We start from the raw sequence: 14,132 nt of genomic DNA on the forward strand, positions 1-14,132 counted from the left end.
GGGCTGTGTCTCTGTGTGCAGTAAGGGCTGTGTCTCTGTGTGCAGTAAGGGCTGTGTCTCTGTGTGCAGTAAGGGCTGTGTCTCTGTGTGCAGTAAGGGTTGTGTCTCTGTGTGCAGTAAGGGCTGTGTCTCTGTGTGCAGTAAGGGCTGTGTCTCTGTGTGCAGTAAGGGCTGTGTCTCTGTGTGCAGTAAGGGCTGTGTCTCTGTGTGCAGTAAGGGCTGTGTCTCTGTGTGCAGTAAGGGTTGTGTCTCTGTGTGCAGTAAGGGCTGTGTCTCTGTGTGCAGTAAGGGCTGTGTCTCTGTGTGCAGTAAGGGCTATGTCTCTGTGTGCAGTAAGGGCTGTGTCTCTGTGTGCAGTAAGGGCTGTGTCTCTGTGTGCAGTAAGGGCTATGTCTCTGTGTGCAGTAAGGGCTGTGTCTCTGTGTGCAGTAAGGGCTGTGTCTCTGTGTGCAGTAAGGGTTGTGTCTCTGTGTGCAGTAAGGGCTGTGTCTCTGTGTGCAGTAAGGGCTGTGTCTCTGTGTGCAGTAAGGGCTGTGTCTCTGTGTGCAGTAAGGGCTGTGTCTCTGTGTGCAGTAAGGGCTGTGTCTCTGTGTGCAGTAAGGGTTGTGTCTCTGTGTGCAGTAAGGGCTGTGTCTCTGTGTGCAGTAAGGGCTGTGTCTCTGTGTGCAGTAAGGGCTGTGTCTCTGTGTGCAGTAAGGGCTGTGTCTCTGTGTGCAGTAAGGGCTGTGTCTCTGTGTGCAGTAAGGGCTGTGTCTCTGTGTGCAGTAAGGGCTGTGGCGTGCCTTTGTGTGCTGTTGTTACTCACGCTTGTGGTTGTTCTTCCGGTGGAAGGGCAGCGTGTGCCGCTCCGAGTCCTCCTCTCCCTCCTCGTCTGCCAGGTGGGTGTGGGTGTAGTGGTAGCTCAACCCCGGGCGGTTTTTATAGCGCTTCCCACAGACTGCACAACAACACAACAGGACACAAAGGGTTAAAACCAGCACAGCCACAGACTCCACTCTGGGCACCTGTGGGCCTTTCCTAGTGAAGAACTTAATGACCTGTTTGACATCCAGTGGGATCATACTTTTCATAATGTTTAATACTAGGTCTATCAAGCAAGAAATAGTTGTTATTATTATTATTGAATATACAAAAAAGACAGCAGGCATTAAATACAATTTTACTATAATGTGTGTATCTTCCAACTAGGATGTGATGGCAAAATGTATAAGGTAAGATTTACTGGAATTATTTTGTTACTTTAAGGGAGAAGTCAAGAGTCCAGGGCAGCTGGGGGGCATGATTGAGTGTGATAAGGCTATAACAGACACAGTGAATAAGTACTGTACACAGATATAACCACTGAGGACGCTGAAAAGAGGCAACGAAAAGATTTTAAGCACAAAAGTATGATTCTGAGTGCAGCTGTGCAAAGTATGCTGTTATCTGGCAAAAAAAGGGAAAATATGTTTTATTGCCTGAGAAAGTGTCAATGAAACAGACCTCACCTGTCTCGCGCAAGCAGGAGTTGTCTGGTCAAGACATTGCTGACACACACAGATAAGCCAGCAACTAAGCTTTGCACACAAGGGGTGTAAAAACTACATAAAACAGTAGCACTTGGAGGTGCATTCGAGAAGCATCCTCCATGAACACACCCCAGCGTCGTGTCCGCTGCTTCTTCCACAAACTGGTACTGATATCATTGCTTCACTTCTGTTAATAACTAGTGGCCTCATTACTGTGTCTAACGATAATGACTGAGCTGTAAAAGTGTGTCTTTGTGATTATTGGAATCAATAAAGGAAACTTGATAAATTCTGCTTAAATCCTTGTTGTGTGCGCTCCTTCACATAAATAATTGAGTTTCCTTACAACGCAGTTAATTTAACTGTCATATAAAAAATATAATAAGGTGATTTTGAAAGGGATTTATATTCTCTGTATTTTCCTACTATGTATTTTCTTACTTGTTTAATATCCTGTTACTATACTGACAGTGTGTTCATGAGAATGGTTCACAATCGACTCGTCCCAAACTAGCTCAGCCTCAGCACTGTCGGATGCAAGTGAAATCACAGGCAAATCCTCTCGGATTACAGTGAAATCACAGGCAAATCCTCTCGGATTACAGTGAAATCACAGGCAAATCCTCTTGGATTACAGAGAAATCACAGGCAAATCCTCGGATTACAGTGAGATCACAGGCATATCCTCGGATTACAGTGAAATCACAGGCAAATCCTCTCGGATTACAGAGAAATCACAGGCAAATCCTCGGATTACAGTGAGATCACAGGCATATCCTCGGATTACAGTGAAATCACAGGCAAATCCTCTCAGATTACAGTGAAATCACAGGCAAATCTGGTCACACTGATGAATAATAATCACAATCAGAATCATAGCTTCACTAACCTTTACAAAGGCAGCAAGCAAATTAAAAGGCAAACAACTGTATATGTGTTGAGTTACACTTCAAAATAATAATAATAATAATAATAATGCTATGTTCCATTTTATATACAATAAATACAGTACAATTTGTCCTCTGAGTTCTGATTTTCAGTATGCTTGGATAGTAGTTTAAATATAGCAGCTGCATCCATCCCGTTTCAGATCGTTGTATAACAGGTGAATTGTAGGCTACTGCACTACTGCTGCTGACAATAACAATGACAGAAATCATAATATACTGTATGTTGTGTGTGTATCAAATAAAGCAATAGGCTTTTAAATTTCAAAACACTGTAAAACACGTCTGAGTTTAAATAAAAGAACATAACTGGATTGACGTGTGCTTTATTTGCAATCTTGGATTGTAATTTCATTCCTAGTGTTGCCACAGAGGAATGATAAAATGCTATGCAAGAAATCACTTGAACCAATTCAATTGGATATGACAGGTTCTATTGTATTCCTACATATCATTACTGCACAGGACCCGGTACTGTAAGGTGTGATAGCAAAACTGCCAAGAACGGTAAAAGACCATTTACAAGCCTTGTGGGTGGATTTTCACTTTCTCCTCTCCACTGCTCTACTGAAATACACACGCACCCCTGCCTGCGGTCCAGCCCCCACAGGTAGAGGGGTACTCACTGTCACAGACGTAGGGCTTGTCTCTGTCCTCCAGGGAGGCCGGCTCCTGCCTCTTCCTCATGCCGCCAATCCCACAGGCCTGCATGCAACAACGAGAGGTCAGCAGTGAGGGGGCATTCAGAGACTTTTCCAAGAGGGAACATTGTGAAAGGCTGAATTGATTTATTTTATAGGATACCAATATATTAATTGTAGTTAGCGAAATAATTTCATAAAATGTTGCCCGCCATGCAATTTCATTCACATCTGGGTGTAAAATGTGCAGTTTTGAAAGAAGCACCTGCTATAGCAAACATGTACTTCCAATGTCTGGAACTCAGAAGGCTCTAACTGCACATTGGAGAACTACACAGTGAGGGATGTGCTATTACTGTGTTAGCACTGTGATGTAAGTGTGTTAAATAAAGCCCTGCATGTGAAGTCTAGCTGGTCTCGTCACAGTCGGTGTCCTTACCCGGCCTTTGGTCTTGCTCTTGCGCTTGGGCACGTCATCCTCGAGCTCCTCCATTTCCAGCTCATGAGGGAAGTCGCCCACCAGCAGCTTCTGTAAGGAGACAGCAGGGTTATAGAGCGTCATTGGGGTACCCCAGGAACATTCACGCAGATGAGTCGGAGTAAAACATATGACCCCAAAAAGGTCAAGTTCATTATATACAGCCACCCTCAAGAGTTAATTAAACAGGGAACTCTGTGACCTTCTGTGGAGTGTTCCTTTACCATGTCTGCGTTCTGTATTTAGTTACAGATTAATTTTAATAAATGTTCGTATTTGGGACGTATCTGATGCTCAGAGGAGGAGAAGGAGGAGTAATAACAGGCTTGCATCACAGTGAGTCACCCCGCTGAATTCCTGTGCTGTTTCCAGTTGACTGCAGTGCTGATAAAGGTAACTGTGCCTCAGTGGTCCCACTGATCGTCAGTGGTTTATACAGCTGGTACCAGTTCACTTTCTTATTCATCCCAGTCAAAATCTAAATGTACCCATGTTGCCGTTTCTCGGGGGTTTCATGTTTTAGTTAGACGGTTATGACTTGTGTGGGATGTTTTATGGTTTGAAAGGTACTTGCAGGTAAAGTGCAGGTTTCCTGAGCAATTCGAAACAATTCTCTCGCACAAGGAAAGTACACCTGCTAGTGGTGCTTATAAGCAACCCTTCTCACCACCTGAACAACTTGCTAAAGGGTTTTCATATTAAAGGTATAGAGCGGCAATCAGAAACCAATTACCTGCGAATTTCCAACGGGAAATAACCAACACTAATACCCATTGAGGAAACTAGTATTATTATTACAAGCGGAGTGAGGCTTCAGAAAAGGTGCCATCGATCAATGACTGTTTACCGAGGCTCACAAAATACAAATTCAATTAATGGAATAATTGTTGATTCTTACTAAAGGGGAAACGTCATGACCCTGTAATGCCCTGTAATGTGTGTTAGCAAGCTGAATTAAACAATCTGGAGCTTGTATTTCACAATTCAATATTTGGCCCTGTGTGCTTACCCTCCATGTCTCCTTTCCAGCTTGCTAGCTGGGCAGCGTTTACAATTACATTATACTTCAGTTGGAGAGCTGAGCTTGTTTGGAGAAGCATGGATCCTGCAATAGGGTTTGATTGCGCTGACACAGAGACAACAGCGCCTTGTACTGACGGCTTTATCAGCCCAAAAAAGTAGAAAGGCTTAACACTAGAACGACCAAGGCGGTCATTTTGACCGTTTTTGGAATTTCAATTTAAATTGCGGTGCATGGATTTAAGATAAGGAGCTGTGCTTTCCTGACTTTTCTTAAATATATGGAACTTGTAGCCATGTGTTGAAGTTTGATTATATCAGTCTGCATTCCTCAAGTGAGCAGTCTGTTGACATTTCTATTGTTGCAATGTGCCTCCTGATAGCCCATCAATCAGCCTTGACAGCTCACGGCGCCAGGCTGTCTATCTGCAGTCTGGTTACTATACAAGTTACTCGTTTTTCTAAGAAATTCATTGTTACTCCAATACATATTGAAAATGGATCGCAGAAGACGCAGGACAGCAAAGCAGTGTTTGGAATTACTGCAAATTTTACCAAACAACGATTCTGATGCAGCAGAGACAGACAATGACGAATCTGGCTCTGAAGCAGACTGGGTTTGCGAAGATGAATCTGCCGGCAACAGTGACATCAAGATGATCCCTGGTCAATGCCCTTGGAGGAATTGGATGCTTTCATAGTACTAGTATATGCTCGTGGAGCATTTGGTGCCAGAAGCCTGGGTTACTGTTGATAGCTGTGCCAAATGCGCAAAGACAGTCTGCAGTAAGTGCACTGCCTATTTTGAAAAGCGCAGGACCTGTGTGATTTGTGCCAGCACTTAGACTATGTAAACGATTGTAAATGAAGCCCATTCTGTTCAAATGTTTATTTATTCATGTCATTTCAATTATAGTATGTCTGTGTATAAACTCATAGGTTCGGTTGCGTATATGTGCTTTGTTATGTAGGCAATATAAACCAATTTATTAAAAAAATTATTGATACGTATTTACATTGTTTCAGTTGTACAATGTTGTATGTACATGATATACCTGTATATACACATATTTATTTTCAGATATTTGTTTATTTCATTTTTTACCATCTTTTGAGGATGCACTTTACATAATATGTCTGTATATAAACACATTTCTGTTCAAATGTCCATTTATTTACAGTTTCGGTTGTGTAGATGCTTTATATGACGTTCCTGAATAAAACTACGGCTTATATTCAATTGTTTGTCCTTTCATTATAATATTTATGTTGTTTATAATACGTCGGTCAAATTGACTGCTCATGGTTGTTCTAGGTATGTCTATAAATACGGTTGTTCTAGTGTTAAAAAGCCTGACTTTCCATTCAGTTTCAGTCAAGCAGAGGGCTCATTATAAAGCAGTGTTTTCACACTTCACACCCACTTCCCCCTATTGTAACAATGCAATGTACTCAGAAACGAATATGCCTTTGAAATGGAGCAGCAGCCAAACTACTTAACACAGTCCTGTAGGGCAATCACTGCATCATTAACATGGCTGGTTATTATTTCTCAGATGGGGATTTAATTTAACAAATGAGTGGGATGATAACATTCGTCCACTTTTTAGAAGTAAGACTGGCTGGGATGTGACTAAGATGCATCCAGACTGACTCTACACGTGCAAGAAGCCAGCAGGCCTCTCTCATTCATACAGGTTGGTCTTGTCGCAGGTTGGCTCCATTTCAAAAATTTATGAGATTTTTCCTCATCGATTAATACTACTCCATTGGCCGTGCTTTTGAGTTTGGCGCTTTAGCAACATTGTTTGGAGGCGTCCCCAACATCATACCTGGGTTTGGGATCTTGTGCAATTGTTTTTCTTAAACCTGACAAATAAATACAACTCTGTGGTGTGGATCCACTGAAAAATGTTATGCAGCCTGAAATCCCTCCCTTCCCTTCTCTATTTTGAAAATGCCCCTTCACACTTTACAATTATGGCATTTCATACTGTTCATATGAATCTGTGAGGAATGCATCACAGGTGAACATTACTGAGCAGTACTGTCCAGGTCTGCTCTGTTCAGCTCCACATATCTGATCAGAACCCAGGCCTAGCTCTACAGCAGCCATCCTCCCAGCTCTAATTGCAGTAGCCAGTCCCATCTCTAACACTATCAGCAGTAGCCAGTCCCATCTCTAACACTATCTGCAGTAGCCAGCCCATCTCTAAGCATCTCTGCTACAATTTTTTTCCTGTGTGTTTGTTTGTAATAGCAAGGCTCATTATTGTCTGCTCCAGGGTATAAAAACAAAGAAACAAACAGAGATGTTGACCTCAATCACATTACAAACACACTGTGTGAGTTTTTGCCTCCTAGACATGTCTGGGAAATCTAGGTCTGAAGATGCAACGTCACAATGCTGACTGCACAAATGTCTTGTTCATCAAATCGCATGATTCATACTGGAAGCACAGATGAATGGAAAACTCAGATATACAGCTATGGCCAAATATTTAGCATTACCTACAATTTTAGGATTTAGACATAATAATAAAAAAACATATATGAACATCATTTAGATCTTTTATTTACATCTTGTAATCAGAAACTACAAAATTATATTGAAAAAGCCTACCGGAAGCCATATTAGTAGTAGAGTATTTCAAGTTAGATTTCGAAATGTCACATTTTTCCATTTTTGTCAGTTTTTCGATAAGTATATGGAAAACTACAAAGCGGTATGCAATTCAGTAAGTTAACGTAACATTATTCAGCAGGTTTCATTCGACTTTATGAAGGAAAAGTAGTTCATTCTATAGGGTGATGCAGAACTTTTGGTCATAGCTGTAGGCAGCAAAATAGGTTTGCACCCAAAACATAGGAGTTAAAATCTGCTGAAACATGTATAAATGTACAGAAACTCAAATTAGTTTATTTATTTCATGGCATTTAGTGTGAATTAGCCATGATTGATCTTGGTGGACAGAATCACAGAATACATTATTAAATTATTAAATTATTAATTATTATTAAAACTACTATTAATCATAACATTTAAAAAAAAAAATCATATGAAAAATGTCTGTTTCACATTGAAAAAGCCTTTTCATCTGACAAAGTAACCTTTTCAAAACGTGCATTTTAATTAAGGCAATGTAGTTGAAAATGCATTATAAATCATGAAGCCATTCTTAACGCAGACGTGTGCATCACCTGACAAACATGCTAAAGACACGGATAATACCACAGCATTAACTGTGTGTTGTGATCTTTTTTTCATTCATAATCGGTGGCTATGTACAGATGACCCTGCCTCTTAGTAAGAGTGTCAGTATCTTTTCCTCATGGTCCACTCTTACCATAAGAGACAGAGTCAACTGTACTTACTTTACAGTAGCCCATATTCAAAGCAGTGGGAATAAAACAGGATTAAACTAAGTGTTCCTCAACACCCTGCAGTGTTTACAAGAAACATATTACTTCACATTTACTGTATCCCGTGTCATCCATATTTTTTTTCAACATATTCCTGATTATTTCAAAATTTTGTTATTTACACATCATAGGTAAATAAACTACAGAAGTAGTTTTTTTTTCAAATTTTACTCAAAAATATTCATCAAGGAGAACAATGTTTTCTTTTACACAATACACATCGCAGTGTATCCAGTTCATACTCCCTCCTGTAACAATGCTGGGGCTCGGATATAAATGATTGGTGTATTGCCGGGGGAACCACGGTCTGGATACACTGCGATCCTTAGAAGACTTTTCTCCTGGCGAACGCTCCCTAGTAAATACTGAGTATTGCCCAGTTGATTTATGACCAATTCATTCATTTCAAAAGAAATGAAAAAAATAAAATGCTGCGATAAGAACAAGGGACACAGCAAATGTAATGGGTTGTAAACTCTGCAGGGTGTTCTGTAACACTTGCAGTGTGTTTATAAAATTGGATTTTGAAATGTTATTTACTTAAACAACGTTTTACTAATTTGCTTTGGCAAATTAAGAATACAATTCGATCAGCCTGTGAAAATCAAGGAGGATCACTTCAGAAAAAAAACAGGATATTTTTAATGGATCTGTTGGTGAAAAAACAGTGCATTTTGTCATTTCCATTCAAAGTTTTCAAAATTAGGCCCATTATTTTTCAAAAGGCCTAAAAACTGTAATGTGTCTACCTCGCAAAACAAATAATATTTAACATGACCTCACTGTTGTCTTTTTTGTGATAATTGCCATCACTCTATAGTCTGATAGCTTTTCAACAATGGGGGGAAATCAATAGTCAGATAATACACGGCATTACAAGAAAATATACAAGGGCCACAGTGTAAATATAGCTACTGTCCCTGTAATATATTCTCTACGAATGTTCAAGCTAATGTTGGAACAATTGATTTGTTTCGTTTTGATTGTATTGAAAAATGACTATTGATAATGATATTATCTGCAACTTTCGAGTGAGGCTAAAAACAGATCAAAGCTTCTATTACAAAGATGTTTTGTCTCTCTCTTCCTGGAGACAATCAATGTGCCCATAAAGAGATGCCGGGCGCTGTTACGTACCATGCAATTAAACTGTGTGGTACGTAACAGTGTCTCCTTCCCTCTGTCTTAAGTCTGTCCCCACTTTCCAACTGTGTTCTCTGGTTTCTGTGTTGCACTTAGAGTATTGCCAAAGGTTAATATGGGCTCACACCAGAAAATTATTTATTTATATAGTCCCTTATATTAAAAAAAAGTATTACTGAAAACCAATCTATTCTTTTAAATTACCCTTTTTTATTATTTTTTATGAAGATTTCCCGTTTGGCCACGATTGGTGGTGACGTCAGCCCAGGCAGGAGACACACACAGTACTACAGGGTATGAAGCGCTGTTACACCAATTTCATAATAAATAAACAGTTTGTACAAACAAAACAAAACATTTTTGAAAAGCAAAACAGCGCGGTGGCCAAAACAGACAGACAAAACAGACAGTGAACAAACGAGTATCGTGCTGGTTTAAAGCCAGCACGAGTAGCAATTGTTTGTTTTTACAAATCTTACTGTCTCTCTCACGTTGAGTGGCTGATCTACTCTTTTATACAGCTGTGCCTGGCCTCGATTGCTTGTTAATAATTCAGATCGAGCCCAGGCACATTCTGCACGTGATTTGGCAGGAATACAAAACAAATACAAAATACACACAGACAGTCTACTATTTGAATATATTTCCGTGTATGCTTGTATATTTGCATGTGGGCCAGACCATCGTATACAGGAGTGTGACACGTGTTGAGATGCTTTGGGATGCTGTGTGTCTGTTTTGGAGTTCAAAGAGAAGTTTGTAATGCTTATTGTCCTAGTAATGGCTGCTTTTTGTATAACTTTCCACACAAAAGGAACATCAGTTATTTTCAGACTTCAGGAGAACCCTGTTGCCTAACCACATTCACACATTACAGAATGCTGTAACAACAGAAGAACTTTTATGAACAAGAGGAGGCCCCTAGTCGCTGATTGATGTTAGAATTGTGTCAAGTCCGTTCTTAAAGGATCCCAGTGATTCAGCACCTACAACATGGCTAGTTAACCCATTCCACCACTCTCTGTGTGAAGAAGTGTCTCTGTCTCAAGCCAGTCTCCTGGTTTCTGTGCTAACTTCAAAGTATTGGTTCAGGTAAACTCTGTCAACTCTTTTTAAGATATAAAGGACTTCAGGTAAGTCCCCCACCTTATTGTTCTTTGTGTAGGCTTGTGACAGTCTGGCTCGCAGTGGTGTGGTGGATGACGTCACGGACCAGGAAGTAACTGACTCCAAAACAGTGGATGGGCGGGTGAAACCGAGTGCAAAAGCACTCAGCGTATTTAATAATAAACAAACAAAAGATTTAAACAAAATACAAACAAAAGGGCACGAGGGCCAAACGAATAAATAAACAAACAAGTAAGTGCCGTGCTGGATAATCCAGCACGTATTAGCAATTGTTTTTTAAATGTTATTCCTTCTCTCCGCTCCCCGTACTCTCTACTCCAACACCCCAACCTCAAATGCAGAGAGCTGCAGGTTTATATACTCTGGCCGAGGGATTAACTAGTTGGTAATTATCTTATTATCCCTCGGCCAGAGTCTGCACGCGTTTGGTAAGGATGCATGACTGTCAGCTATTTAAATAATCAGTAGCTGATCAGCCATGCATCCTCACAGGGTTTTTAAATAATAATAAAAGACGCGGCGCTTTTACCCGCGCCGCAAACAAAAATACAAATAATAATAAATAGGGGCGGGACACTCCGCCACAAGGCTAAATACATTCAGTTACACTCAATCCTCAGAGACCATTCCATTAAGCCCTGGCATTAGTCTGCTTGCTCTTCACTGGACTCTCTCCGAAGCCACAGTGTCCTTTTGGTAATGGAGTGACCAGAATGGAGCCCAGTATTCTAACTGCAGCCTCACTAGTGTGTTATATAGCCTCACCCTAGCCTCAATGGGAGGCTTGGTAAAGGTGTCTCAGTGTTTGCGATGTCCTCACCTGACACTCGCTCATGCTCTCCTCCTCCTTGGTCTCCACCTTCTTGTCCAGGGTCTCGGCGCTGAGCAGGGACTCCAGCACAGGCCCCTCGGGCAGACTGCTCTCCTTCTTCAGAACTGCGTCGCAGTCTGCAAGCACAGGGCAGGAAGACAGCTCAAAACACACAGCAATAACACAGCTCAAACACACAGCACAGCAACACACAGCAATAACACAGCTCCATACACACAGCAATAACACAGCTCAAACACACAGCACAGCAACACACAGCCATAACACAGCTCCATACACACAGCAATAACACAGCTCAAACACACAGCACAGCAACACACAGCAATAACACAACTCAAACACGCAGCACAGTAACACACAGCACAGCAACACACAGCACAGCAACACACAGCACAGCAACACACAGCACAGCAACACACAGCCATAACACAGCTCAAACACACAGTACAGCAATAACACAGCAATAACACAGCTCAAACACACAGCACAGCAACACACAGCCATAACACAACTCAAACACGCAGCACAGCAACACACAGCACAGCAACACACAGCAATAACACAGCTCAAACACACAGCACAGCAACACACAGCCATAACACAGCTCAAACACACAGCACAGCAATAACACAGCTCCATACACACAGCAATAACACAGCTCAAACACACAGCACAGCAACACACAGCAATAACACAGCTCAAACACACAGCACAGCAACACACAGCCATAACACAGCTCAAACACACAGCACAGCAATAACACAGCTCCATACACACAGCAATAACACAGCTCAAACACACAGCACAGCAACACACAGCAATAACACAGCTCAAACACACAGCACAGCAACACACAGCCATAACACAGCTCAAACACACAGCACAGCAATAACACAGCTCCATACACACAGCAATAACACAGCTCAAACACACAGCACAGCAACACACAGCAATAACACAGCTCCATACACACAGCAATAACACAGCTCAAACACACAGCATAGCAACACACAGCCATAACACAGCTCAAACACACAGCACAGCAACACACAGCAATAACACAGCTCAAACACACAGTACAGTAACTTTGTGCTCGAATGTTCCAATATTATTAAAAAAATTAAACGAAAAATAAATGGTAACCAGCTATTTAAACACATTTTCTCAAATCAACAGTGTCGAAAGTACCCTTGCCGTTTACTAGAGATTTTTAATTTCATTTTGAACTTGGACCACACTATAATGCATTCTCAATGTTCTGGCTCCCGGTGTTAGAAATGGATTTGACTCCCAGTACACAAAGGGTAATGACAGACAGCAATAATACAGCTGAATATCACATCAAATTAAACTAGTGCTGGAACAAACACACGTTTATCAACTTTTAATAATCTTTCAAAATTCAAACAAATATTATTTTACTTTGAATTACCTGGTAAACAGGGTCAAAGTAACAGACTACAAACACGAAGGTCTGCAGAGGCACACAAGACCCCAGACCCCTCTAGATCGATCTGAATGGAAAAGGTGTATTTGTGTTGCAATTGGGGTGTTATTGAACTAGAGAAGAGTTGCCAGGAGCAACAGCTTGGAAGGAATATTTATGTAAAAATGTCTGAAATCAAGTCTCGAGGTAACCCAATTCTTCTTTGTTCCTGGCTAAATAGATCTCTGCCTGTCTTTGTAGCTCAGTCCCTGGGATTAGTCTGGTTGCTCTTCGCTAGACTCTCTCCCGGGCCACAGTCTCCTTTTTGTATTGTTGCAATTGCTGCTTTCAATTGATACTTTTGCAATTACTACTGGAAAATGCATTTGCACTTTATTGTACTTTTTTTTATCAGAATATCAACAGTCCCAAAAGTGCCATTGTATTTTAATGGATACAAATAAAAGCAAATTACATATTGTTTACGGCATTACCAAAAGCTTGAATACAAACAAAATTATAGTTAAGTGAGTGAGAGCGATAACTTTACAATTGCTACTGGAAAATGCTGTTGTACTTCAAAATACTTGTAGAGGACCACTGCAATGCTGCATTAAAAGGTCATCGATACTTGTACTGCTATAAATACTAGAATATTTGTTTTATTATTGTGGTGTCGGAGACTGAGCGCGGGAGCTCAAAAAACACAGAAAACTCTTTTTTTCTGCATCTTATTAGGACCTGTCTACCAGGTGTAGGGTTATGTTCTCCTGGTATACCCTGGTGTGGGCATGTTCTCCTGGTATACCCTGGTGTGGGACGTGTTCTCCTGGTATACCCTGGTGTGGGGTGTGTTCTCCTGGTATATCCTGGTGTGGGGCTTGTTCTCCTGGTATACCCTGGTGTGGGTGTGTTCTCCTGGTATACCCTGGTGTGGGCTTGTTCTCCTGGTATACCCTGGTGTGGGCTTGTTCTCCTGGTATACCCTAGTGTGGGCATGTTCTCCTGGTATACCCTGGTGTGGGTGTGTTCTCCTGGTATACCCTGGTGTGGGGCATGTTCTCTTGGTATACCCTGGTGTGGGCATGTTCTCCTGGTATACCCTGGTGTGGGCATGTTCTCCTGGTATACCCTGGTGTGGGGCGTGTTCTCCTGGTATACCCACCACAATCTCCAGATCTCAATCCAACTGAGCATGTTTCAACAACGTATTCGTCATCACACTCCTCTGTCTATCTCTCTGTAACAACTGCATGCAGTCATAATGACTGAATGGATCAGCTTCCCTCAAGACACCTTCCAGCACCTAGTGGAGTCTGCCACAAGGCTGTGATCAGGGCAAACCGTGGCATAACGCGATGTTAGGTTCTGATAAAGTGGCCAGGCAGTGTATATGCTATGATTCTCTAAGCACTCCTGTGTGTCTAGTTGTGTGACAACGCACTCACTCTCTGTTTAGGGGCTGATGCCCTTAAACAATCATTTTTTCCAGACAAAATGTTAAGTCTACAGTAATTGTAAAGCTGTAATTAAATGATTTTGAAACCTGACTCACATCTCTGCAACCATTGGCTGAAAACAGACCA

The 14,132-nt window shown here is 41.4% G+C and overlaps 1 protein-coding gene across 3 annotated transcripts in view; it reads right to left on the minus strand.

Moving 5' to 3' along the window:
* Window positions 1–14,132, minus strand: part of LOC117415168 (zinc finger protein neuro-d4-like) — an 82,578-nt gene that overhangs the window by 44,740 nt on the left and 23,706 nt on the right. For all 3 annotated transcript variants that reach the window (XM_034025170.3, XM_034025169.3, XM_059026719.1), the window contains exons 5-8: window positions 11,109–11,236; window positions 3,536–3,625; window positions 3,082–3,160; window positions 806–937 (exon numbers count right to left, since the gene is read on the minus strand). In XM_034025170.3, coding sequence (XP_033881061.1) covers window positions 806–937; window positions 3,082–3,160; window positions 3,536–3,625; window positions 11,109–11,236 — 429 coding nt within the window. The remainder of the gene's footprint in view (window positions 1–805; window positions 938–3,081; window positions 3,161–3,535; window positions 3,626–11,108; window positions 11,237–14,132) is intronic.

This window comes from Acipenser ruthenus, chromosome 7 (assembly GCF_902713425.1).
Source record: "Acipenser ruthenus chromosome 7, fAciRut3.2 maternal haplotype, whole genome shotgun sequence".
Taxonomy (NCBI): Eukaryota; Metazoa; Chordata; class Actinopteri; order Acipenseriformes; family Acipenseridae; genus Acipenser; species Acipenser ruthenus.